This window comes from Oncorhynchus kisutch, linkage group LG26, assembly GCF_002021735.2.
Source record: "Oncorhynchus kisutch isolate 150728-3 linkage group LG26, Okis_V2, whole genome shotgun sequence".
NCBI classification, from domain to species: domain Eukaryota; kingdom Metazoa; phylum Chordata; class Actinopteri; order Salmoniformes; family Salmonidae; genus Oncorhynchus; species Oncorhynchus kisutch.
The window spans coordinates 51,818,672-51,844,489 of NC_034199.2; the positions used below are offsets into that span (position 1 = coordinate 51,818,672).

At 45.7% G+C, this 25,818-nt stretch overlaps 1 protein-coding gene across 1 annotated transcript in view; it reads right to left on the minus strand.

Annotated features, from left to right (window-relative positions):
- map3k13 (mitogen-activated protein kinase kinase kinase 13) overlaps window positions 1-25,818 on the minus strand; it is a 140,773-nt gene that overhangs the window by 16,440 nt on the left and 98,515 nt on the right. Inside the window, exons 5-13 of the mRNA XM_031805623.1 lie at window positions 20,951-21,109; window positions 18,211-18,369; window positions 17,919-18,027; window positions 16,727-16,836; window positions 14,920-15,036; window positions 10,419-10,565; window positions 9,463-10,258; window positions 8,243-8,313; window positions 7,506-7,797 (exon numbers count right to left, since the gene is read on the minus strand). Of these exons, the coding sequence (XP_031661483.1) occupies window positions 7,506-7,797; window positions 8,243-8,313; window positions 9,463-10,258; window positions 10,419-10,565; window positions 14,920-15,036; window positions 16,727-16,836; window positions 17,919-18,027; window positions 18,211-18,369; window positions 20,951-21,109 (1,960 nt within the window). The remainder of the gene's footprint in view (window positions 1-7,505; window positions 7,798-8,242; window positions 8,314-9,462; window positions 10,259-10,418; window positions 10,566-14,919; window positions 15,037-16,726; window positions 16,837-17,918; window positions 18,028-18,210; window positions 18,370-20,950; window positions 21,110-25,818) is intronic.

The following is a 25,818-nucleotide window of genomic DNA, read 5'->3' on the forward strand; positions in this document are numbered from 1 at the left end:
CTCACATCCGTCATCATGAAGTGCTTTGAGAGACTAGTCAAGGACCATATCACCTCCACCCTACCTGACACCCTAGACCCACTCCAATTTGCTTACCGCCCAAATAGGTCCACAGACGATGCAATCTCAACCACACTGCACACTGCCCTAACCCATCTGGACAAGAGGAATACCTATGTGAGAATGCTGTTCATCGACTACAGCTCGGCATTCAACACCATAGTACCCTCCAAGCTCGTCATCAAGCTCGAGACCCTGGGTCTCGACCCCGCCCTGTGCAACTGGGTACTGGACTTCCTGACGGGCCGCCCCTAGGTGGTGAGGGTAGGCAACAACATCTCCTCCCCGCTGATCCTCAACACTGGGGCCCCACAAGGGTGCGTTCTGAGCCCTCTCCTGTACTCCCTGTTCACCCACGACTGCGTGGCCATGCACGCCTCCAACTCAATCATCAAGTTTGCGGACGACACAACAGTGGTAGGCTTGATTACCAACAACGACGAGACGGCCTACAGGGAGGAGGTGAGGGCCCTCGGAGTGTGGTGTCAGGAAAATAACCTCACACTCAACGTCAACAAAACTAAGGAGATGATTGTGGACTTCAGGAAACAGCAGAGGGAACACCCCCCTATCCATCACATCGATGGAACAGTAGTGGAGAGGGTAGCAAGTTTTAAGTTCCTCGGCATACACATCACAGACAAACTGAATTGGTCCACTCACACAGACAGCATCGTGAAGAAGGCGCAGCAGCGCCTCTTCAACCTCAGGAGGCTGAAGAAATTCGGCTTGTCACCAAAAGCACTCACAAACTTCTACAGATGCACAATCGAGAGCATCCTGGCGGGCTGTATCACCGCCTGGTATGGCAACTGCACCGCCCTCAACCGTAAGGCTCTCCAGAGGGTAGTGAGGTCTGCACAACGCATCACCGGGGGCAAACTACCTGCCCTCCAGGACACCTACACCACCTGATGCTACAGGAAGGCCATAAAGATCATCAAGGACATCAACCACCCGAGCCACTGCCTGTTCACCCCGCTGTCATCCAGAAGGCGAGCTCAGTACAGGTGCATCAAAGCTGGGACCGAGAGACTGAAAAACAGCTTCTATCTCAAGGCCATCAGACTTAAACAGCCACCACTAACATTGAGTGGCTGCTGCCAACACACTGTCAATGACACTGACTCAACTCCAGCCACTTTAATCATGGGAATTGATGGGAAATTATGTAAATATATCACTAGCCACTTTAAACAATGCTACCTTATATAATGTTACTTACCCTACATTATTCATCTCATATACATACGTATATACTGTACTCTATATCATCGACTGCATCCTTATGTAATACATGTATCACTAGCCACTTTAACTATGCCACTTTGTTTACATACTCATCTCATATGTATATACTGCACTCGATATCATCTACTGTATCTTGCCTATGCTGCTCTGTACCATCACTCATATCCTTATGTACATATTCTTTATCCCCTTACACTGTGTATAAGACAGTAGTTTTTTGGAATTGTTAGTTAGATTACTTGTTCGTTATTACTGCATTGTCGGAACTAGAAGCACAAGCATGTCGCTACACTCGCATTAACATCTGCTAACCATGTGTATGTGACAAATAAAATTTGATTTGATTTGATTTATAGTTTATGTAGCATGTATAAGGAATAATTCAAGTATTAAACCCAACTATTAGGGATTATAGTTTATGTAGCATGTATAAGGAATAATTAAAGTATGAAACCCAACTATTAGGGATTATAGTTTATGTAGCATGTATAAGGAATAATTCAAGTATTAAACCCAACTATTAGGGATTATAGTTTATGTAGCATGTATAAGGAATAATTCAAGTATTAAACCCAACTATTAGGGATTATAGTTTATGTAGCATGTATAAGGACTAATTAAAGTATTAAACCCAACTATTAGGGATTATAGTTTATGTAGCATGTATAAGGAATAATTCAAGTATTAAACCCAACTATTAGGGATTATAGTTTATGTAGCATGTATAAGGACTAATTAAAGTATTAAACCCAACTATTAGGGATTATAGTTTATGTAGCATGTATAAGGACTAATTAAAGTATTAAACCCAACTATTAGGGATTATAGTTTATGTAGCATGTATAAGGACTAATTAAAGTATGAAACAGAAGTCCAACTAGGTTCAGAAGAGACCTGTGAGGGAGAGAAATGTGTGTGTATGTGTGTGCCTAAGAAAATACAGAGAACAATTCAACTGTGTTTGACCCGACCTGGCTAGAACTCTGAGAAACTTATGATAGGACAGGGAGTCCTTCTCAAGGTTCCTCTAATCTCGGGGGAATGGAACTGTGGGCTGGGTAGTGATAAACAGTGGTGAGAACTATGGAGAAGGATACAACTCACCTACTGTTCGTGTGTATGTATGTGTGTAGGATATCTACTGTTATAAAATGGATGTCTTTGTAGAATGGACTTCAGAGCGCTCTCGTGAATAAACATTCTGACTATTGTAAGCTGGGACTCTTGTCTGTTTCATTCAACCAGAATCTTACAAACTCTGGGTTGCAGACTGAGTAGATTAATTTAAGTTTATGAACATTGGAAAAAGGGAAGGGGTCTGAATACTTTCCGAATGCACTGTATGCTAACTGTGGATAACAGTCGTTCAAGTTCAGCATAGCTAGTTAGCAAAGCGATTCACATTTCTTGCTAGCTAACCAAATGACACCTGCATCTCTACTTGTAGCCACTGAAAAAAATATATGAGGGGGAAAAGTCTGTTACTCACCCACTCCTCCAATGACATGACATTCTTCCAGCAGCTAGCTAATGTGCTGTGTTTTAAACTAGCTAAATAAAAAGCTAGCTACATAAATAGATACGCTGTACCCCAGGGGTGTCAAACTCAATCAGCGCACAGGCCATATTAAATGCATGGATCACCGGTACAGATGAATGCAGCTCAGCTGTATGGTGCACTCTAAATGTCTTGTAGTAGAGTAGCCAGCCCGGCTACTGCTCTAATGTTGCTTTAACAGACCTACATGTCTTGTAGTAGAGTAGCCAGCCCAGGCTACTGCTCTAATGTTGATTTAACAGACCTAAATGTCTTGTAGTAGAGTAGCCAGCCCAGGCTACTGCTCTAATGTTGCTTTAACAGACCTAAATGTCTTGTAGTAGAGTAGCCAGCCCAGGCTACTGCTCTAATGTTGCTTTAACAGACCTAAATGTCTTGTAGTAGAGTAGCCAGCCCAGGCTACTGCTCTAATGTTGCTTTAACAGACCTAAATGTCTTGTAGTAGAGTAGCCAGCCCAGGCTACTGCTCTAATGTTGCTTTAACAGACCTAAATGTCTTGTAGTAGAGTAGCCAGCCCAGGCTACTGCTCTAATGTTGCTTTAACAGACCTAAATGTCTTGTAGTAGAGTAGCCAGCCCAGGCTACTGCTGTAATGTTGCTTTAACAGACCTAAATGTCTTGTAGTAGAGTAGCCAGCCCAGGCTACTGCTGTAATGTTGCTTTAACAGACCTAAATGTCTTGTAGTAGAGTAGCCAGCCCAGGCTACTGCTCTAATGTTGCTTTAACAGACCTAAATGTCTTGTAGTAGAGTAGCCAGCCCAGGCTACTGCTCTAATGTTGCTTTAACAGACCTAAATGTCTTGTAGTAGAGTAGCCAGCCCAGGCTACTGCTCTAATGTTGCTTTAACAGACCTAAATGTCTTGTAGTAGAGTAGCCAGCCCAGGCTACTGCTCTAATGTTGCTTTAACAGACCTAAATGTCTTGTAGTAGAGTAGCCAGCCCAGGCTACTGCTCTAATGTTGCTTTAACAGACCTAAATGTCTTGTAGTAGAGTAGCCAGCCCAGGCTACTGCTCTAATGTTGCTTTAACAGACCTAAATGTCTTGTAGTAGAGTAGCCAGCCCAGGCTACTGCTGTAATGTTGCTTTAACAGACCTAAATGTCTTGTAGTAGAGTAGCCAGCCCAGGCTACTGCTCTAATGTTGCTTTAACAGACCTAAATGTCTTGTAGTAGAGTAGCCAGCCCAGGCTACTGCTCTAATGTTGCTTTAACAGACCTAAATGTCTTGTAGTAGAGTAGCCAGCCCAGGCTACTGCTCTAATGTTGCTTTAACAGACCTAAATGTCTTGTAGTAGAGTAGCCAGCCCAGGCTACTGCTGTAATGTTGCTTTAACAGACCTAAATGTCTTGTAGTAGAGTAGCCAGCCCAGGCTACTGCTGTAATGTTGCTTTAACAGACCTAAATGTCTTGTAGTAGAGTAGCCAGCCCAGGCTACTGCTCTAATGTTGCTTTAACAGACCTAAATGTCTTGTAGTAGAGTAGCCAGCCCAGGCTACTGCTCTAATGTTGCTTTAACAGACCTAAATGTCTTGTAGTAGAGTAGCCAGCCCAGGCTCCTGCTCTAATGTTGCTTTAACAGACCTAAATGTCTTGTAGTAGAGTAGCCAGCCCAGGCTACTGCTGTAATGTTGCTTTAACAGACCTAAATGTCTTGTAGTAGAGTAGCCAGCCCAGGCTACTGCTCTAATGTTGCTTTAACAGACCTAAATGTCTTGTAGTAGAGTAGCCAGCCCAGGCTACTGCTCTAATGTTGCTTTAACAGACCTAAATGTCTTGTAGTAGAGTAGCCAGCCCAGGCTACTGCTCTAATGTTGCTTTAACAGACCTAAATGTCTTGTAGTAGAGTAGCCAGCCCAGGCTACTGCTGTAATGTTGCTTTAACAGACCTAAATGTCTTGTAGTAGAGTAGCCAGCCCAGGCTACTGCTCTAATGTTGCTTTAACAGACCTAAATGTCTTGTAGTAGAGTAGCCAGCCCAGGCTACTGCTCTAATGTTGCTTTAACAGAACTCTGCTTTGCATGGTATGTTGTTGCAGGTTTATTTTTGAGGGGTTATTATGCTTGTTGTCAAGCTTTAAAAACCGAAACCAGACTGCAACATATTAGTGGCCTACTGTAAAATGCTGTCAGTTCCATTTAATATACCGTCACAATAAATCCAATATTTTTTTAAATTTTTTTTAGGTCTAAAGAAACATTCTTATATGAAGAAAATGTAGCCTATTTCAGAAGAACAGAATAGCGTATTCGGAGTCGTCCTTATGCTAGGCCCTGTTCTGGCTATGCCATACGGCTGTGGGCACCCATCAGACTATTCTTAATTTAATATTGTCTTTAGATATACTAAATAATATATGTGTGAAATTAGTTTTGATTTAGAATGGGCCCTTATCATGCACTTGTCGGGAACAGGGGCAGGGGTAAAACAGGGGGACAACAGGGGCAGGGGGAAAACAGGGGTAAAACAGGGGGACAACAGGGGCAGGGGGAAAACAGGGAGAAAACAGGGGCAGGGGTTAACAGGGGGAAAACAGGGGCAGGGGGAAAACAGGGGGAAAACAGGGGCAGGGGGGAAAACAGGGGTAAAACAGGGGGACAACAGGGCAGGGGGAAAACAGGGAGAAAACAGGGGCAGGGTTAACAGGGGGAAAACAGGGGGCAGGGGGAAAACAGGGGGAAAACAGGGGCAGGGGGAAAACAGGGGTAAAACAGGGGGACAACAGGGGCAGGGGGAAAACAGGGGTAAAACAGGGGGACAACAGGGGCAGGGGGAAAACAGGGGCAGGGGGAAAACAGGGGTAAAACAGGGGGACAACAGGGGCAGGGGGAAAACAGGGGTAAAACAGGGGGACAACAGGGGCAGGGGGAAAACAGGGAGAAAACAGGGGCAGGGGTTAACAGGGGGAAAACAGGGGCAGGGGGAAAACAGGGGGAAAACAGGGGCAGGGGAAAACAGGGAGAAAACAGGGGGAAAACAGGGGGAAAACAGAGGCAGGGGTAAAACAGGGGCAGGGGGAAACAGGGGGAAAACAGGGGCAGGGGGAAAACAGGGGGAAAACAGGGGGAAAACCAGGGGCAGGGGGAAAACAGGGGGAAACAGGGGCAGGGGGAAAACAGGGGGAAACAGGGGCAGGGGGAAAACAGGGGGAAACAGGGGCAAAACAGGGGGAAACAGGGGCAGGGGAAAAACAGGGTGAAACAGGGGCAGGGGGAAAACAGGGGGAAACAGGGGCAGGGGGAAAACAGGGGCAGGGGGAAACAGGGGGAAAACAGGGGGAAAACAGGGGGACAACAGGGGCAGGGGGAACACAGGAGGAAAACAGGGGCAGGGGGAAAACAGGGGGAAACAGGGGCAGGGGGAAAACAGGGGCAGGGGGAAAACAGGGGGAAAACAGGGGGAAAACAGGGGGAAAACAGGGGCAGGGGGAAAACAGGGGCAGGGGGAAAACAGGAGGAAAACAGGGCAGGGGGAAAACAGGGGGAAAACAGGGGCAGGGGGAAAACAGGGGGAAAACAGGGGAAAAACAGGGGCAAGGGGGGAAAACAGGGGAAAACAGGGGGAAAACAGGGGCAAGGGGAAAACAGGGGGAAACAGGGAGAAAACAGGGGGATGGGGAAAACAGGGGAAAACAGGGGCAGGGGGAAAACAGGGGGAAAATAGGGGCAGGGGGAAACAGGGGGAAAACGGGGGAAAAACAGGGAGAAAACAGGGGGAAAACAGGGAGAAAACAGGGAGAAAACAGGGGGGATGGGGAAAACAGGGGGAAAACAGGGGCAGGGGGAAAACAGGGGAAAATAGGGGCAAGGGGGAAAACAGGGGAAAACAGGGAGAAAACAGGGGGAAAACAGGGGGAAAACAGGGAGAAAACAGTGGGATGGGGAAAACAGGGGGAAAACAGGGGCAGGGGGAAAACAGGGCAGGGGGAAAACAGGGAGAAACTGGGGGAAAAACAGAAGGAAAAACATGGCAGGGGGAACAGGGGCAGGGGGAACACAGGGGCAGGGGGAAACAGGGGCAGGGGGGGAAACAGGGGCAGGGGGGAAACAGGGGCAGGGGAAACAGGGGCAGGGGGAAACAGGGGCAGGGGGGAACACTTCGGACTCTTCTCCAGGTTCATCTCTCTGTAGGTGATGGCCCAATTTGGTGTTTGTCCCATTTTGTGAATTATTGGTTGGTGAGCGGACCCCAGACCTCAGAACCATAAATGGCAATGGGCTCTATGACTGATTCAAGTATTTTTAGCCAGATCCTAATTGGTATGTTGAATTTTATGTTCCTTTTGATGGCAAAGAAGGCCCTTCTTGCCTTGTCTCTCAGATCATTCACAGCTTTGTGGAAGTTACCTACCTCCAACACCACTTTCCATCAATATGCATAACAGACCCTCATGCCAAATTGAGTCGAAGGCTTTTTTGAAATCAACTTTCCCTTTGTATTGGTTTGTTTGACCCATTTGGTAGTTACTGGGGTCAAATTTGTCTCCACTTTTGTGGATTGGGGTGATCAGTCCTTGGTTCCAAATATTGGGGAAGATGCCAGAGCTGAGGATGATGTTAAAGAGTTTAAGTTTAGCCAATTGGAATTGGTATGTCTCTGATCGCATAGCTGTGCAACCTCTCTTTCACCTCACCTCATAGCTGTGCTCATCAGAACACAGTTTCCCCAGGGAGATCTGGGTCTTGACCCTGCGGACAGCACACTCCTTATCAGACAGGCCGTCTGACTGGGTGTTGATGTCGATGGGGATGTCAGGTGTGTGGGATAGCAGCTCATCCAGGTGGTCCTCCTGAGAGGCTGAAAGGAGCTCCAGGGGTCCGCTGTGGGAGCGGTCACTGGTGTTACCCTCCTCTTCCTCAGATACAGACAGGTTCTCTGAGCTGAAGGTGGAGTAGGACTGGAACGACCTCATACAGTGGTGTGGTCTGTGGAGGGGAGGGAGGGGAGGAGTGAGAGAGGAGAGGGAGAGAGAGGAGAGATAGAGGAGAGGGAGAGATAGGAGAGATAGAGGAGAGGGAGAGATAGGAGAGATAGAGGAGAGAGAGGAGAGATAGAGGAGAGGGAGAGAGAGGAGAGATAGAGAGAGGAGAGATAGAGGAGAGGGAGAGAGAGGAGAGGGAGAGAGAGGAGAGATAGAGGAGAGGGAGAGAGAGGAGAGATAGAGGAGAGGGAGAGATAGGAGAGATAGAGGACAGGGAGAGAGAGGAGAGAGAGAGTTAATGTGTGAGTAAAAGACAACTGTTAAGATAGTAATCAATCCAGTTGTATTTGTATATGTCAGCTGGTAAAACCCATCAGAGGATGACATGAAAAGCTGAGGAGCAGCGATTAATATTATAGTAACGATTCATATGAGGAGCAGCTTCTCACCTCTGTCTCCGTGGAAACTCCACCTCACTGTCCACCTCCCCCTCCTCTTCCTCTGACGACTCATCACCAGCCTGAGAGACGAGACATTACAGACAGTTAGACATTAGAACGGCTGCTGGCCAGCCTCCTTCACAGACTAGCACTTTAAAAAACAGTCAGCCGTGTGAATGAACTGGGCTACAGAGGAACCACTTCATCCCTTTTAAGACAGTCAGCCGTGTGAATGAACTGGGCTACAGAGGAACCACTTCATCCCCTTTAAGACAGTCAGCCCGGGTGAATGAACTGGGCTACAGAGGAACCACTTCATCCCATTTAAGACAGTCAGCCGTGTGAATGAACTGGGCTACAGAGGAACCACTTCATCCCATTTAAGACAGTCAGCCGGGTGAATGAACTGGGCTACAGAGGAACCACTTCATCCCATTTAAGACAGTCAGCCGTGTGAATGAACTGGGCTACAGAGGAACCACTTCATCCCCTTTAAGACAGTCAGCAGTGTGAATGAACTGGGCTACAGAGGAACCACTTCATCCCCTTTAAGACAGTCAGCAGTGTGAATGAACTGGGCTACAGAGGAACCACTTCATCCCATTTAAGACAGTCAGCCGTGTGAATGAACTGGGCTACAGAGGAACCACTTCATCCCCTTTAAGACAGTCAGCAGTGTGAATGAACTGGGCTACAGAGGAACCACTTCATCCCCTTTAAGACAGTCAGCAGTGTGAATGAACTGGGCTACAGAGGAACCACTTCATCCCATTTAAGACAGTCAGCCGTGTGAATGAACTGGGCTACAGAGGAACCACTTCATCCCATTTAAGACAGTCAGCCGGGTGAATGAACTGGGCTACAGAGGAACCACTTCATCCCATTTAAGACAGTCAGCCGTGTGAATGAACTGGGCTACAGAGGAACCACTTCATCCCCTTTAAGACAGTCAGCAGTGTGAATGAACTGGGCTACAGAGGAACCACTTCATCCCCTTTAAGACAGTCAGCAGTGTGAATGAACTGGGCTACAGAGGAACCACTTCATCCCATTTAAGACAGTCAGCCGTGTGAATGAACTGGGCTACAGAGGAACCACTTCATCCCCTTTAAGACAGTCAGCAGTGTGAATGAACTGGGCTACAGAGGAACCACTTCTCAGCATTTATACTAATAACTGTATGTATTTGATGCTCCCAGAAACAGGTAAAACTCCTCTCTCTCTCTCACCTTCCTGAGGGGCCTGAGGTTGCGTGGGAGGCCAGCTCCAGAGGGTAAGCTGCTCTTCCGAGCTGTATCCTGCTTCTCCTGCTGCTCTCCCTCTGCTGTGGGGTCAGGTACTCTGGACAGGGAGGGGGACGAGCCCTCCCAGGTGGACAGCAGGGAGTAGTGTGGCAGCACTGGGTGGCTGGGGGCCGGGGGGGTCTCCTGGCAGTGCAGGCAGCCTGGAAAGGGGTGTGCCTGGCAGCAGGGGCACAGTGTCCCACCCCTCCCCCCGGGGCCTGACACAGAGATGCTGCGCTGGCGTGAGTCTGACACCACGGCCGTAGAGATGAGGTCAGGGCTGGTGCCGGACAGGCGGCGTTGGAGGTGGTCTGTCTGGGGGCTCCGCAGGGCCGCGGCCGGGCCGAAGTAACGCAGGTTGTTGGCACAGTTGACCACCGCTTCCTCTCTGTTCTTCAGGGGCAGCAGAGGGCCCTGTGGTGGGGGATGGTGGTGGTGCTCGTAGTGCTCTTGGACAGCACACCCGGTGGCAGGATGATGGTAGTGCTGCTTCCCTAGAGGTTGGTGCTGGTAGTGGTCTTCGAGGGGTTGTTGCTCCTCCGTAGCCTCCGCCCCCGGCCCGGTCTTCAGAACCCCGGGGAAGTCGCTGTGGGAACCCTTGCTGTTGGCACGGCGGTGCCGGGGCTTGCTGCGGTACCTCTGCTTGCCAGGTGGTGTGGAAACCTTGGGGCTGGTAGAGTGGGGCGAGGGGGATGGGAGCACCTCCACACTGGGGATACCTTCGGAACGCAGCAGGTCCGGCCTTGAGGAGTCAGAGGTTAAAGGTCAGGGTGTGGTGTCAGTAGTAGTATACTAACACTGCTTCTAAAACAATACAAACATACTCGCCAAGGAACATGGTACGAGGGAAGAGTAAACCCTGCCCATACATGCCCCGTCTTTAATAAAGTGAGAGCTCTGACCTCTTCGCAGGGGGTATCCCAGTCTTGTGGGAAATGCAGCCTTTCTTCCTGATGAATTTCTCCACGGCGTTGGGCCTGACGATGGGCCGCACCAGGTGGGAACGCTTGTAGTTACCTGGATACTTCTTCTCCACAGCCAACTCTCTCCTACGGGGGGGGGGGGTTAGTAATGTCACACTGATGACTATTGACAGATTACTAGCCTAAGTATTAGTCTGTCATGTCACCCAGAGAGCAGAAACAGACTAACAGACTCTATATTATTACTACAGCTGTCAAAATTAACACCTTAAAACCTGGGATGGGACCCTTTTTTTCAATTTCCTCCTGAAATTACATTCCCAAATCTAACTTCCTGTACCTCAGGACCTAAAATGACATTCCCAAATCTAACTGCCTGTACCTCAGGACCTAAAATGACATTCCCAAATCTAACTGCCTGTAGCTCAGGACCTGAAGCAAGGATATGCATATTCTTGATACCATTTGAAAGGAAACACTTAGAAGTTTGTGAAAGTGTGAAATTAATGTAGGAGAATATAACACATGAGATCTGGTAGAAGATAATACAAAGAAAAACATGCATTTGGTTTTTCCATCATTTTTGAATGCAAGAGGCCATTACATCCATGTGTATGTGTGTGCATAGTGCGTATGTTATTGTGTGTGAATGCATGTGTATGTGCCTATATTTGTGTTGCTTCAGTCCCCGCTGTTCCATAAGGTGTACTGTTATCAAATGTTACTGCTTGAATTAGTTACCTGATGTGGAATAGAGTTCCATGTAGTCATGGCTCTATGTAGTACTGTGGAATAGAGTTCCATGTAGTCATGGCTCTATGTAGTACTGTGGAATAGAGTTCCATGTAGTCATGGCTCTATGTAGTACTGTGGAATAGAGTTCCATGTAGTCATGGCTCTATGTAGTACTGTGGAATAGAGTTCCATGTAGTCATGGCTCTTTGTAGTACTGTGGAATAGAGTTCCATGTAGTCATGGCTCTATGTAGTAGTGTGGAATAGAGTTCCATGTAGTCATGGCTCTATGTAGTACTGTGGAATAGAGTTCCATGTAGTCATGGCTCTATGTAGTACTGTGGAATAGAGTTCCATGTAGTCATGGCTCTATGTAGTACTGTGGAATAGAGTTCCATGTAGTCATGTCTCTATGTAGTACTGTGGAATAGAGTTCCATGTAGTCATGGCTCTATGTAGTACTGTGGAATAGAGTTCCATGTAGTCATGGCTCTATGTAGTAGTGTGGAATAGAGTTCCATGTAGTCATGGCTCTATGTAGTACTGTGGAATAGAGTTCCATGTAGTCATGGCTCTATGTAGTACTGTGGAATAGAGTTCCATGTAGTCATGGCTCTATGTAGTACTGTGGAATAGAGTTCCATGTAGTCATGGCTCTATGTAGTAGTGTGGAATAGAGTTCCATGTAGTCATGGCTCTATGTAGTACTGTGGAATAGAGTTCCATGTAGTCATGGCTCAATGTAGTACTGTGTTCCTCCCATAGTCTGTTCTGGACTTGGGGACTGTGAAGAGACCTCTGGTGGCATGTCTTGTGGGGTATGCATGGGTGTCTGAGCTGTGTGCCAGTAGTTTAGACAGACAGCTCTGTGTATTCAACATGTCAATACCTCTCATAAATACAAGTACTGATGAAGTCAATCTGTCCTCCACTTTGAGCCAGGAGAGATTGACATACATATTATTAATATTAGATCTCTGTGTACATCCAACGGCCAGCCTTTTTGTGGCACCTGACCACACGACTGAACAGTAGTCCAAGTGGGACAAAACTAGGGCCTGTAGGACCTGCCTTGTTGATAGTGCTGTTAAGAAGGTAGTAACTAGGGCCTGTAGGACCTGCCTTGTTGATAGTGATGTTAAGAAGGTAGAAACTAGGGCCTGTAGGACCTGCCTTGTTGACAGTGTTGTTAAGGTAGAAACTAGCACCTGTAGGACCTGCCTTGTTGATAGTGTTGTTAAGAAGGTATAGCAGCACTTTATCATGGACAGACTTCTCCCCACCTTAGCTACTGTTGTATCAATGTGTTTTGACCATGACAGTTTACAATCCAGGGTTACTCCAAGCAGATTAGTCTTCTCAATTTGCACATTATTCATTACAAGGTTTAGTTGAGGTTTAGGGTTTGGTGAATGATTTGTCCCAAATACAATGCTTTCAGTTTAAGAAATATTTAGGGCTAACTTATTCCTTACCACTTTGAAATGAACTGCAGCTCTTTGTTAAGTGTTCGTCATTTCAGGCCCGGTAGTAACTGACATGTATAGTGTTAAGTCATCATACATAGACACACTGGATTTACAAAAATCCAGTGGCATGTCGTTAGTAAAAATTGAAAAAAGTAAAGGGCCTAGACAGTTACCCGGGGGAATTCCTGATTCTACCTGGATTATGTTGGAGAGGCTTCCATTAAAGAACACCCTCTGTGTTCTGTTAGACAGGTAACTCTTTATCCACATTATAGCAGGGGGTGTAAAGCCATAACACACACATTTTTCCAGCAGCAGACTATGATCGATAATATGATCATAAAGGCTTCTCTGAATCCTGTGACGCATGGGAGTGGGTTGATTTCCTTGTCTTTCTCGCCAGCGATGATTTTTGGTAAGAAATGGGACCGTTCCCAGTGCAAAAACCATTTTCTATCCTGGAGCTCGAGTAAATGACATTACTAAGCTGCTCCCGAATGTACTACGTCATGATATGGACATCGATTCTATCCAAGTCCATGTGGGTTTTAATGACATGTGCGAAAGGCGGGATAACTTGAGCCCGTTGCTCCCAGCACCTGGTGCAGGCCTCCGACAGTAATTTTTTAAATCTTTATTTAATTAGGCAAGTCAGTTAAGAACAAATTCTTAGTTTCAATGACAGCCTAGGAACAGTGGATTAACTGCCTTGTTCAGGGGCAGAACCTTGTCAGCTCGAGGATTCGAGTACCTTGTCAGCTCAGGGATTTAAACTTGCAACCTTACGGTTATTAGCCCAACGCTGTTCGGCTTCCACAGCTCGTGACATGCGACCATCTTTGATTGCCATGGTCCTCTTGCTGGGCTCCTTCAACTCCACTATCAGATGGGGGAGCTCCGGGCAACACTGGCCAGAGATGCATCCAACAAGCGCGAACGGCGTCCAGACACCGGCGTAGAAAAGGTAAACATGCCACTCTTCGTTTTCCAGTTTCTTACTTAGGCTGGCAACCTGCGTGATCAAGGAAGACACATCAAGCCTATAATCCTCGGCAAGCAAACAATTGCCGCATTGGAAAACTCTGAGTGATCCGGATTGTCCCAAAAGAAAGTCTAGTAGCTCCTAAGGCGCTGGAACCGTTCATTTATTTCTCCAGACAGAAACTCATCCGGTACCAACTTCGTTAGCTTGCAGCTTAGTGTCTCTGTTAAGCAGTATTCCAGGACAAGAAATAGTGGTCCTAGTAGTTAAAAGCGAACCGCGTCGCGGAATCCATGCAAAAACAAGTTCGGTATTTATATTCAACGAATATTGGTTATGTTTCAGTAAAATATAAAAATCTAGTGTTTCCAGCATACAGTGTTCAGCTGCACCCGCTGATGACGTAACTTGTGCATATCGCCCTGTTCTTCCTGGTTCTGACCCTCCTGTTCTTCCTAGTTCTGACCCTCCTGTTCTTCCTAGTTCTCACCCTCCTGTTCTTCCTAGTTCTGACCCTCCTGTTCTTCCTAGTTCTGACCCTCCTGTTCTTCCTAGTTCTGACCCTCCTGTTCTTCCTAGTTCTGACCCTCCTGTTCTTCCTAGTTCTGACCCTCCTGTTCTTCCTGGTTCTGACCCTCCTGTTCTTCCTAGTTCTGACCCTCCTGTTCTTCCTAGTTCTGACCCTCCTGTTCTTCCTAGTTCTGACCCTCCTGTTCTTCCTAGTTCTGACCCTCCTGTTCTTCCTAGTTCTGACCCTCCTGTTCTTCCTGGTTCTGACCCTCCTGTTCTTCCTAGTTCTGACCCTCCTGTTCTTCCTAGTTCTGACCCTCCTGTTCTTCCTAGTTCTGACCCTCCTGTTCTTCCTAGTTCTGACCCTCCTGTTCTTCCTGGTTCTGACCCTCCTGTTCTTCCTAGTTCTGACCCTCCTGTTCTTCCTAGTTCTGACCCTCCTGTTCTTCCTAGTTCTGATCCTCCTGTTCTTCCTAGTTCTGACCCTCCTGTTCTTCCTAGTTCTGACCAGAGAAACAGAGATTGCATTTAGCAGTCACTTCTTCTAAACCTGAAAAGAAACAACTTCTACATGTTATGCAGCTAAAACAGCCAAATATACCCAAATTGGACTTTAGTAAAAACATTGTGGGCCTGTTACAATATATCAATCATGACGGATTTGACTAATTTCAACTGAGGTAGATCAGATTTGTTGAATGTGTTCCAGTCTGGTCAATGGAACGTCTCCATGGACTCCTTTACCACATCGATGTATTGGGATACAGGTTCCATTCTATACGTACTTGATGAGCTCCTTCTCGCGGACCTCCAGCTGTAACATGATGGCACTCAGCTCCATGTAGAGGTTGTTAGCTCTCTCCAACTTCCTCTCGTAGTGCTCCCTGATGTCCAGGGCATGTCTAGAGAGAGAGAGAGGACGCTCAATACACATCTATCTAGAGTTGAAGTCGGAAGTTTACATACACTTAGGTTGGAGTCATTCAAACTTGTTTTTCAACCACTCCACACATTTCTTGTTAACTAACTATAGTTTTGGCAAGTCGGTTAGGACATCTACTATGTGCATGACACAAGTCATTTTTCCAACAATTGTTTACAGACAAATTATTTTACTTATAATTCACTGTTATCACAATTCCAGTGGATCAGAAATGTACATACACTAAGTTGACTGTGCCTTTAAACAGCTTGGAAAATTCCAGAAAATTATGTCATGGCTTTAGAAGCTTCTGATAGTTGACATAATTTGTGTCAATTGGAGGTGTAACTGTGGATGTATTTCAAGGCCTACCTTCAAACTCAGTGCCTCTTTGCTTGACCATGGGGAAATCAAAAGAAATCAGGCAAGACCTCAGATAAAACAATTGTAGACCTCTACAAGTCTGGTTCATCCTTAGGAGCAATTTCCAAATGCCTGAAGGTACCACGTTCATCTGTACAAACAATAGTACGCAAGTATAAACACCATGGGACCACACAGCCGTCATACCGCTCAGGTAGGAGACGCGTTCTGCCTCCTAGAGATGAACGTACTTTGGTGCGAAAAGTGCAAATAAATCCCAGAACAACAGCAAAGGACCTTGTGAAGATACTGGAGGAAACAGGTACAAAAGTATCTATATCCACAGTAAAATGAGTCCTATATCGACATAACCTGAAAGGCTGCTCAGCAAGGAAGAAGCCACTGCTCCAAAACCGCCATAAAAAAGCCAGACTACAGTTTGCAACTTCACATGGGGACAAAGATACTTAAATGTCCTCTGGTCTGATGAAACAAAAATAGAACTGTTTGGCCATAATGACCATTGTTATGTTTGGAGGAAAAAGGGGGATGCTAGCAAGCTGAAGAACACCATCCCAACCATGAAGCACGAGGGGTGGCAGCATCATGTTGTGGGGGTAATTTGCTGCAGGAGGGTCTGGTGCACTTCACAAAATAGATGGCATCATGAGGTAGGAAAATTATGTGGATATATTGAAGCAACATCTCAAGACATCAGTCAGGAAGTTAAAGCTTGGTCGCAAATGGGTCTTCCAAATGGACAATGACCCCAAGCATACTTCCAAAGATGTGGCAAAATGGCTTAAGGACAACAATGTCAAGGTATTGGAGTGGCCATCACAAAGCCCTGACCTCAATCCTAAAGAAAATGTGTGAGCAGAACTGAAAAAACATGTGCGAGCAAGGAGGCCTACAAACCTGACTCAGTTACACCAGCTCTGTCAGGAGGAATGGGACAAAATTCACCCAACTTATTATGGGAAGCTTGTGGAAGGCTATCCGAAACGTTTGACCCAAGTTAAACAATTTAAAGGCAATGCTACCAAATACTAATTGAGAGTATGTAAACTTCTGACCCACTTGGAATGTGATGAAAGAAAGAAAAGCTGAAATAAATCATTCTCTCTATTATTATTCTGGCATTTCACATTCTTAAAATAAAGTGGTGATCCTAACTGACCTAAAACAGGGCATTTTTACTAGGATTAAATGTCAGGAATTGTGAAAAACTGAGTATAAATGTATTTGGTTAAGGTGTATGGAAACTTCCCAACTTCACCTGTATATATAAACTCTCTCTCTCCTACCTGAGTTCATCCCTCCTGCGTTTGATCAGCTCCTCATCCAGTCGGTGGATGCAGGTTCCTTCAGACTTGATCTTCTCAAAGTGTTTCCTCACCTCCTCCCTCCACTCAGACTGACAGGAACAGGACACACAGGGTTACATATCACTACAGGGTAGCTTAGAATGTTCTATAAGGACAGGTATGCTAGGGGCTTAGAATGGTCTATAAGGACAGGTATGCTATGGGCTTAGAATGGTCTATAAAGACAGGTATGCTATGGGCTTAGAATGGTCTATAAGGACAGGTATGCTAGGGGCTTAGAATGGTCTATAAGGACAGGTATGCTAGGGGCTTAGAATGGTCTATAAGGACAGGTATGCTATGGGCTTAGAATGGTCTATAAGGACAGGTATGCTAGGGGCTTAGAATGGTCTATAAAGACAGGTATGCTATGGGCTTAGAATGGTCTATAAAGACAGGTATGCTAGGGGCTTAGAATGGTCTATAAGGACAGGTATGCTATGGGCTTAGAATGGTCTATAAAGACAGGTATGCTAGGGGCTTAGAATGGTCTATAAGGACAGGTATGCTATGGGCTTAGAATGGTCTATAAGGACAGGTATTCTATGGGCTTAGAATGGTCTATAAGGACAGGTATGCTAGGGGCTTAGAATGGTCTATAAGGACAGGTATGCTAGGGGCTTAGAATGGTCTATAAGGACAGGTATGCTATGGGCTTAGAATGGTCTATAAGGACAGGTATGCTATTGGCTTAGAATGGTCTATAAGGTCAGGTATGCTAGGGGCTTAGAATGGTCTATAAGGACAGGTATGCTAGGGGCTTAGAATGGTCTATAAGGACAGGTATGCTAGGGGCTTAGAATGGTCTATAAGGTCAGGTATGCTAGGGGCTTAGAATGGTCTATAAGGTCAGGTATGCTAGGGGCTTAGAATGGTCTATAAGGACAGGTATGCTATAAGCTTAGAATGGTCTATAAGGTCAGGTATGCTAGGGGCTTAGAATGGTCTATAAGGACAGGTATGCTAGGGGCTTAGAATGGTCTATAAGGACAGGTATGCTAGGGGCTTAGAATGGTCTATAAGGTCAGGTATGCTAGGGGCTTAGAATGGTCTATACGGTCAGGTATGCTAGGGGCTTAGAATGGTCTATAAGGACAGGTATGCTAGGGGATTAGAATGGTTGTGTTCTCACCTGAGACTTGAAGTAGGTCTCCTGAGGAGCTCCCAGGATATCAGCTGAGGCGATGTCCAGATGGAGTAGGATTTGACGGAATGACGGACGGTTCCTGGGCTTCCCTTGCCTGGAGGGGAGGAGAAAGGCAAATAGCAAGGAGAGAGGGAGGAGAACAAGAGAGTGGAGTGGAGACCAACCAAAAAGAGGAAGGAGAGGGCAAGATTACATGAATCCATGTTATTATACAGGAAGATATTACCTAGAATATTTGCAGGGTGTGGGATATTTATCTCAGATATGCGTATCTCACCATGTCTGCTTCATGAGGATCTTGAACCCATCAGGGCATGTGGAGGGAACAGGGAGGTGGAGACTGTTGCTACCCACACCCCAGATGATGGCTGAGGAGTCCACGTCTTTATAGGGGATCTCTCCAGTCAGCAGCTCCCATAACACCACGCCAAACGACCTGTACTCCACACAGAGGGTTATTATAATATAATACCACGCCAAACGACCTGTACTCCACACAGAGGGTTATTATAATATAATACCACGCCAAACGACCTGTACTCCACACAGAGGGTTATTATAATATAACACCACGCCAAACGACCTGTACTCCACACAGAGGGTTATTATAATATAATACCACACAACCTGCCAACCACACAGAGGGTTATTATATTATAATAACACACAACCTGCCAACCACACAGAGGGTTAACAAACACTATGTGCTATATTAACTTCCTCCCAACATAACCCCACAGCGCATAAAGTGTTCAGACCCCTTGACTTTTTCCACATTTTGCTACGTTACAGCCGTATACTAAAAAAGGATGAAATCATTTATTTTTCCTCATCAATCTACCCAACATAATCTACACACAATACCCCATAATGACATCACAATACCCCATAAGGACATCACAATACCCCATAATGACAACACAATACCCCATAATGACATCACTATACCCCATAATGACATCACAATACCCCATAATGACATCACAATACCCCATAATGACATCACAATACCCCATAAGGACATCACAATACCCCATAATGACAACACAATACCCCATAATGACATCACAATACCCCATAATGACATCACAATACCCCATAATGACATCACAATACCCCATAATGACATCACAATACCCCATAATGACATCACAATACCCCATAATGACATCACAATACCCCATAATGACATCACAATACCCCATAATGACATCACAATACCCCATAATGACATCACAATACCCCATAATGACATCACAATACCCCATAATGACATCACAATACCCCATAATGACATCACAATACCCCGTAATGACAAAGTGAAAACAGGTTTCTTGAAGTTTTTGCAAATTTGAATGAAAAACAAAAACAGAAAAATAACATTTACATAAGTATTCAGACCCTTTGCTCAGTACCTTTTTGAAACACATTTGGCAGCGTTTACAGCCTAGAGTCTTCTTGGGTATGACGCTACAAGCTTGGCACACCTGTATTTGGAGAGTTTCTCCCATTCTTCTCTGCAGATCCTCTCAAGCTCTGTCAGGTTGGATGGTGAGTGTTGCTGCACAGCTATTTTCAGGTCTCTCCAGAGATGTTCGATCGGGTTCAAGTCCAGACTCTGGCTGGGCCACTCAAGGACATTCAGAGACTTGTCCCGAAGCTACTCCTGCGTTGTCTTGGCTGTATGCTTAGGGTCGTTGCCCTGTTGGAAGGTTAACCTTCACCCAGTCTGAGGTCCTGAGTGTTCTGGAACATGTTTTCATCAAGGATCTCTGTACTTTGCTCCGTTCATCTTTCCCTTGATTCTGAATAGTCTCTCAGTCCCTGCTGCTGAAAAACATCCTCACAGCATGATGCTGCCACCACCATGCTTCACCGTAGGGATGGTGCCACCTCCATGCTTCACCTTAGGGCTGGTATTGGCCAGGTGATGTGCTGGGTTTCCTCCAGATGTGACGCTTGGAATTCAGGCCAAAGAGTTTAATCTTGATTTCATCAGACCAGATAATCTAGTTTCTCATGGTCTGAGAGTCTTTAGGTGCTTTTTGGAAAACTCCAAGTGGGCTGTCTTGTGCCTTTTACTGAGGAGTGTCTTCCGTCGGGCCACTCTACCATAAAGGCCTGATTGGTGTAGTGCTTTGACCTCATGGCTTGGTTTTTGCTCTGTCAACTGTGGGACCTTATATAGACAGGTGTGTGCCTTTCCAAATCATGTCCAATCAAATGAATTTACCACATGTGGACTCCAGTCAAGTTGGAGAAACATCTCACAGATGATCAATGGAAACAGGATGCACTTGAGCTCAATTTCAAGTCTCATAGCAAAGGGTCTGAATACTTAAAAAGGTTTTTCTGTTTTTTAATACATTTGCAAACATTTCTAAAAAACTATTTTTCACTTTAAGATTATGGGGTAGTGTGTGTAGATTGATGAGAATGTTTATTTTAAAATCCATTTTAGAATAAGGCTGTAACGGATTTTGCATATCGTTCATGAGTTGGCCCCACATATTTATGAACAGCCTGATGTCCTTTGTGGCTATCTCATGAATTGATGTATTTAGGTGAGTGGACACCTGGGGTGATTGATTTATGAGTTGCCCTTCGTGTTCGCTCCTATAACCTATAAATCTGTATCTCTTTGTGACTAATTGGTTTACAGGTAGACCAGAGGGGCCCTGATTGGCTGATGAGTGGCAACCCTGATTAGAAGCTGCTGCTCATCAGTTGTTCTTTAACAAATGCTGTTTTGAATTAAAAAATTGTACCTACACACTGAAGAAGGCTGTAAAGCTGAAACGTCTGGGTATGCTATCCCTGATGCAGTAAAACAACTAAAAACATTGAATGATGAAGTAACATTTATGCAACATTTAAGAACCTATAACACCTCTTTGTTGGTCTGAATTTGACAGGGGCTTTACGCCCCCACCAGGCTTCACGGTTCTCTTTACGCCCCCACCAGGCTTCTGGGAGTGCGCCACGGTTCTCTTTTGATTACTTATTGTTGTACTCACCAGATGTCTACTTTCTCAGACACCGGTTCGTTCCTGATGACCTCTGGGGCCATCCAGGCCACCGTACCAGCGAACGACATCTGAGTACTCTTATCACTGAGCTCCTTGGATGTCCCGAAGTCACTGATCTTCACAGTATCTTGTTGGGTCACCAGCACACTGAGGTAGAAGAGGAGAATCATGACATCATACACAGTAGGACCTCAGTGGAGGAAACATGTGGGTAATAACTTATAACCTCAACACACAACTTGAATTGGTCAACAACATTGGTCCATAATATAAAACCTGAGCACAAACTCAAACAGAAATACAGTGGTGAAAGGACTCAGCTGTCCAAAACATGAGACAGACAGACAGACAGACAGACAGACAGACAGACAGACAGACAGACAGACAGACAGACAGACAGACAGACAGACAGACAGACAGACAGACAGACAGACAGACAGACAGACAGACAGACAGACAGACAGACAGACAGACAGACAGACAGACAGACAGACAGACAGACAGACAGACAGACAGACAGAGGTCTTTCAAACTGACAGACAGAAGGTCACTACGTGGTCTTTGTATTGTAATGATTCTGTTCAGGAAGTCACAGCGACCTACAGCATATTCCTCCTGTCTCCGTCTTTATACCGCTGACTAACAGAGTTGAATACCGTTGACTAACAGAGTTGAATACCGCTGATTAACAGAGTTGAATACCGCTGACAAACAGAGTTTAAAAAGCTGACTAACAGAGTTTAAGAGTTTAAACTCTGTTAGGTATCAGACCCCAGTTAGACTAGCTGTCTCCATGGTATCAGACTCCAGTTAGACTAGCTGTCTCCATGGTATCAGACTCCAGTTAGACTGGGGTCTGATACCATGGAGACAGCTAGTCTAACTGGGGTCTGATACCATGGAGACAGCTAGTCTAACTGGAGTCTGATACCATGGAGACAGCTAGTCTAACTGGAGTCTGATACCATGGAGACAGCTAGTCTAACTGGGGTCTGATACCATGGAGACAGCTAGTCTAACTGGAGTCTGATACCATGGAGACAGCTAGTCTAACTGGAGTCTGATACCATGGAGACAGCTAGTCTAACTGGAGTCTGATACCATGGAGACAGCTAGTCTAACTGGAGTCTGATACCATGGAGACAGCTAGTCTAACTGGAGTCTGATACCATGGAGACAGCTAGTCTAACTGGAGTCTGATACCATGGAGACAGCTAGTCTAACTGGGGTCTGATACCATGGAGACAGCTAGTCTAACTGGGGTCTGATACCATGGAGACAGCTAGTCTAACTGGAGTCTGATACCATGGAGACAGCTAGTCTAACTGGGGTCTGATACCATGGAGACAGCTAGTCTAACTGGAGTCTGATACCATGGAGACAGCTAGTCTAACTGGAGTCTGATACCATGGAGACAGCTAGTCTAACTGGAGTCTGATACCATGGAGACAGCTAGTCTAACTGGAGTCTGATACCATGGAGACAGCTAGTCTAACTGGGGTCTGATACCATGGAGACAGCTAGTCTAACTGGGGTCTGATACCATGGAGACAGCTAGTCTAACTGGAGTCTGATACCATGGAGACAGCTAGTCTAACTGGAGTCTGATACCATGGAGACAGCTAGTCTAACTGGGGTCTGATACCATGGAGACAGCTAGTCTAACTGGGGTCTGATACCATGGAGACAGCTAGTCTAACTGGAGTCTGATACCATGGAGACAGCTAGTCTAACTGGAGTCTGATACCATGGAGACAGCTAGTCTAACTGGAGTCTGATACCATGGAGACAGCTAGTCTAACTGGAGTCTGATACCATGGAGACAGCTAGTCTAACTGGGGTCTGATACCATGGAGACAGCTAGTCTAACTGGAGTCTGATACCATGGAGACAGCTAGTCTAACTGGGGTCTGATACCATGGAGACAGCTAGTCTAACTGGAGTCTGATACCATGGAAACAGCTAGTCTAACTGGGGTCTGATACCATGGAGACAGCTAGTCTAACTGGAGTCTGATACCATGGAGACAGCTAGTCTAACTGGGGTCTGATACCATGGAGACAGCTAGTCTAACTGGGGTCTGATACCATGGAGACAGCTAGTCTAACTGGAGTCTGATACCATGGAGACAGCTAGTCTAACTGGAGTCTGATACCATGGAGACAGCTAGTCTAACTGGAGTCTGATACCATGGAGACAGCTAGTCTAACTGGGGTCTGATACCATGGAGACAGCTAGTCTAACTGGGGTCTGATACCATGGAGACAGCTAGTCTAACTGGAGTCTGATACCATGGAGACAGCTAGTCTAACTGGGGTCTGATACCATGGAGACAGCTAGTCTAACTGGGGTCTGATACCATGGAGACAGCTAGTCTAACTGGAGTCTGATACCATGGAGACAGCTAGTCTAACTGGAGTCTGATACCATGGAGACAGCTAGTCTAACTGGAGTCTGATACCATGGAGACAGCTAGTCTAACTGGGGTCTGATACCATGGAGACAGCTAGTCTAACTGGATTCTGATACCATGGAGACAGCTAGTCTAACTGGGGTCTGATACCATGGAGACAGCTAGTCTAACTGGAGTCTGATACCATGGAGACAGCTAGTCTAACTGGAGTCTGATACCATGGAGACAGCTAGTCTAACTGGGGTCTGATACCATGGAGACAGCTAGTCTAACTGGAGTCTGATACCATGGAGACAGCTAGTCTAACTGGGGTCTGATACCATGGAGACAGCTAGTCTAACTGGAGTCTGATACCATGGAGACAGCTAGTCTAACTGGGGTCTGATACCATGGAGACAGCTAGTCTAACTGGAGTCTGATACCATGGAGACAGCTAGTCTAACTGGGGTCTGATACCATGGAGACAGCTAGTCTAACTGGGGTCTGATACCATGGAGACAGCTAGTCTAACTGGAGTCTGATACCATGGAGACAGCTAGTCTAACTGGAGTCTGATACCATGGAGACAGCTAGTCTAACTGGGGTCTGATACCATGGAGACAGCTAGTCTAACTGGAGTCTGATACCATGGAGACAGCTAGTCTAACTGGGGTCTGAGACATAACAAAAAAGACATTACAGACAAAATACTACACTTGTAGTGTGCGTGTGTGGGTGCATCTATCAGATACACAAGTGGTGTCACATGAGGGAGAAGCGTTGTGTTGAGAGGTGTTGCTTTATCTGTTTTCTGAAACCAGGTTTACTGTTTATTTGAGCAATATGAGATGAGAGTTCCATGCAATAAGGGCTCTATATAATACTGTACACTTTCTGGAATTTGTTCTGGATTTGTGGACTATGAAAAGACCCCTGGTGGCATGTCTGGTGGGATAAGTGTGTGTAAATTAAATTATTGCATCTGAGCTCCTAGAGTGTGCGGCTCTCTTTCATTTTCAAGGGATAAGTGTGTGTGTCAGAGCTGTATGTAAGTTGACTATGCACTTTGGGATTTTCAACACATGAATGTTTCTTATAAAAACAAGAAGTGACGCAGTCAGTCTCTCCTCAACTCTTAGCCAAGAGAGACTGGCGTGCATAGTGTTAATATCAGCCCTTTGATTACAATGAAGAGCAAGATGTTCTGTTCTGGGCCATCTGCAGTTTAACTAGGTCTTTCCTTGCAGAACTGGACCACATGACTGGACAATAATCAAGATAAAACTAGAGCCTGCAGGACTTGCTTTGTGAAGTGTGGTGTCAAAAAAGCAGAGCATCTCTTTATTACAGACAGACCTCTCCCCATCTCTTTATTACAGCCAGACCTCTCCCCATCTCTTTATTACAGACAGACCTCTCCCCATCTCTTTATTACAGCTAGACCTCTCCCCATCTCTTTATTACAGCTAGACCTCTCCCCATCTCTTTATTACAGCCAGACCTCTACCCATCTCTTTATTAGACAGACCTCTCCCCATCTCTTTATTACAGCCAGACCTCTCCCCATCTCTATATTACAGCCAGACCTCTCCCCATCTCTTTATTACAGCCAGACCTCTCCCCATCTCTTTATTACAGCCAGACCTCTCCCCATCTCTCTATTACAGACAGACCTCTCCCCATCTCTTTATTACAGCCAGACCTCTCCCCATCTCTTTATTACAGCCAGACCTCTCCCCATCTCTTTATTACAGCTAGACCTCTCCCCATCTCTTTATTACAGACAGACCTCTCCCCATCTCTTTATTACAGCCAGACCTCTCCCCATCTCTTTATTACACAGACCTCTCCCCATCTCTTTATTACAGACAGACCTCTCCCCATCTCTTTATTACAGACAGACCTCTCCCCATCTCTTTATTACAGACAGACCTCTCCCCATCTCTTTATTACAGCCAGACCTCTCCCCATCTCTATATTACAGACAGACCTCTCCCCATCTCTTTATTACAGACAGACCTCTCCCATCTCTTTATTACAGACCTCTACCCATCTCTTTATTACAGCCAGACCTCTACCCATCTCTTTATTACAGCCAGACCTCTCCCCATCTATATGTTTTTACCATGACAGTTTACAATCTAAGGTAACGCCAAGTAATTTAGTCTCCTCAACTTGTTCAACAGCCACACCATTCATTACCAGATTCAGTTGAGGTCTAGAACTTTGGGAATGATTTGTACCAAATACAAATGCTCTTAGTTTTAGAGATGTTCCGTGTTAGAGATGTCCACCCATTCAAAAACAGATTGCAACTCTTTGTTAAGGTTTTCAGTGACTTAATTTGCTGTGATTTCTGGTGCGTATATGGTTGAATCATGAGCATACATGGACACACATGCTTTGTTTAATGCCAGGTTTGTCATTATTGATCGATAACAATCATTTGTCCACCTCTCTCACA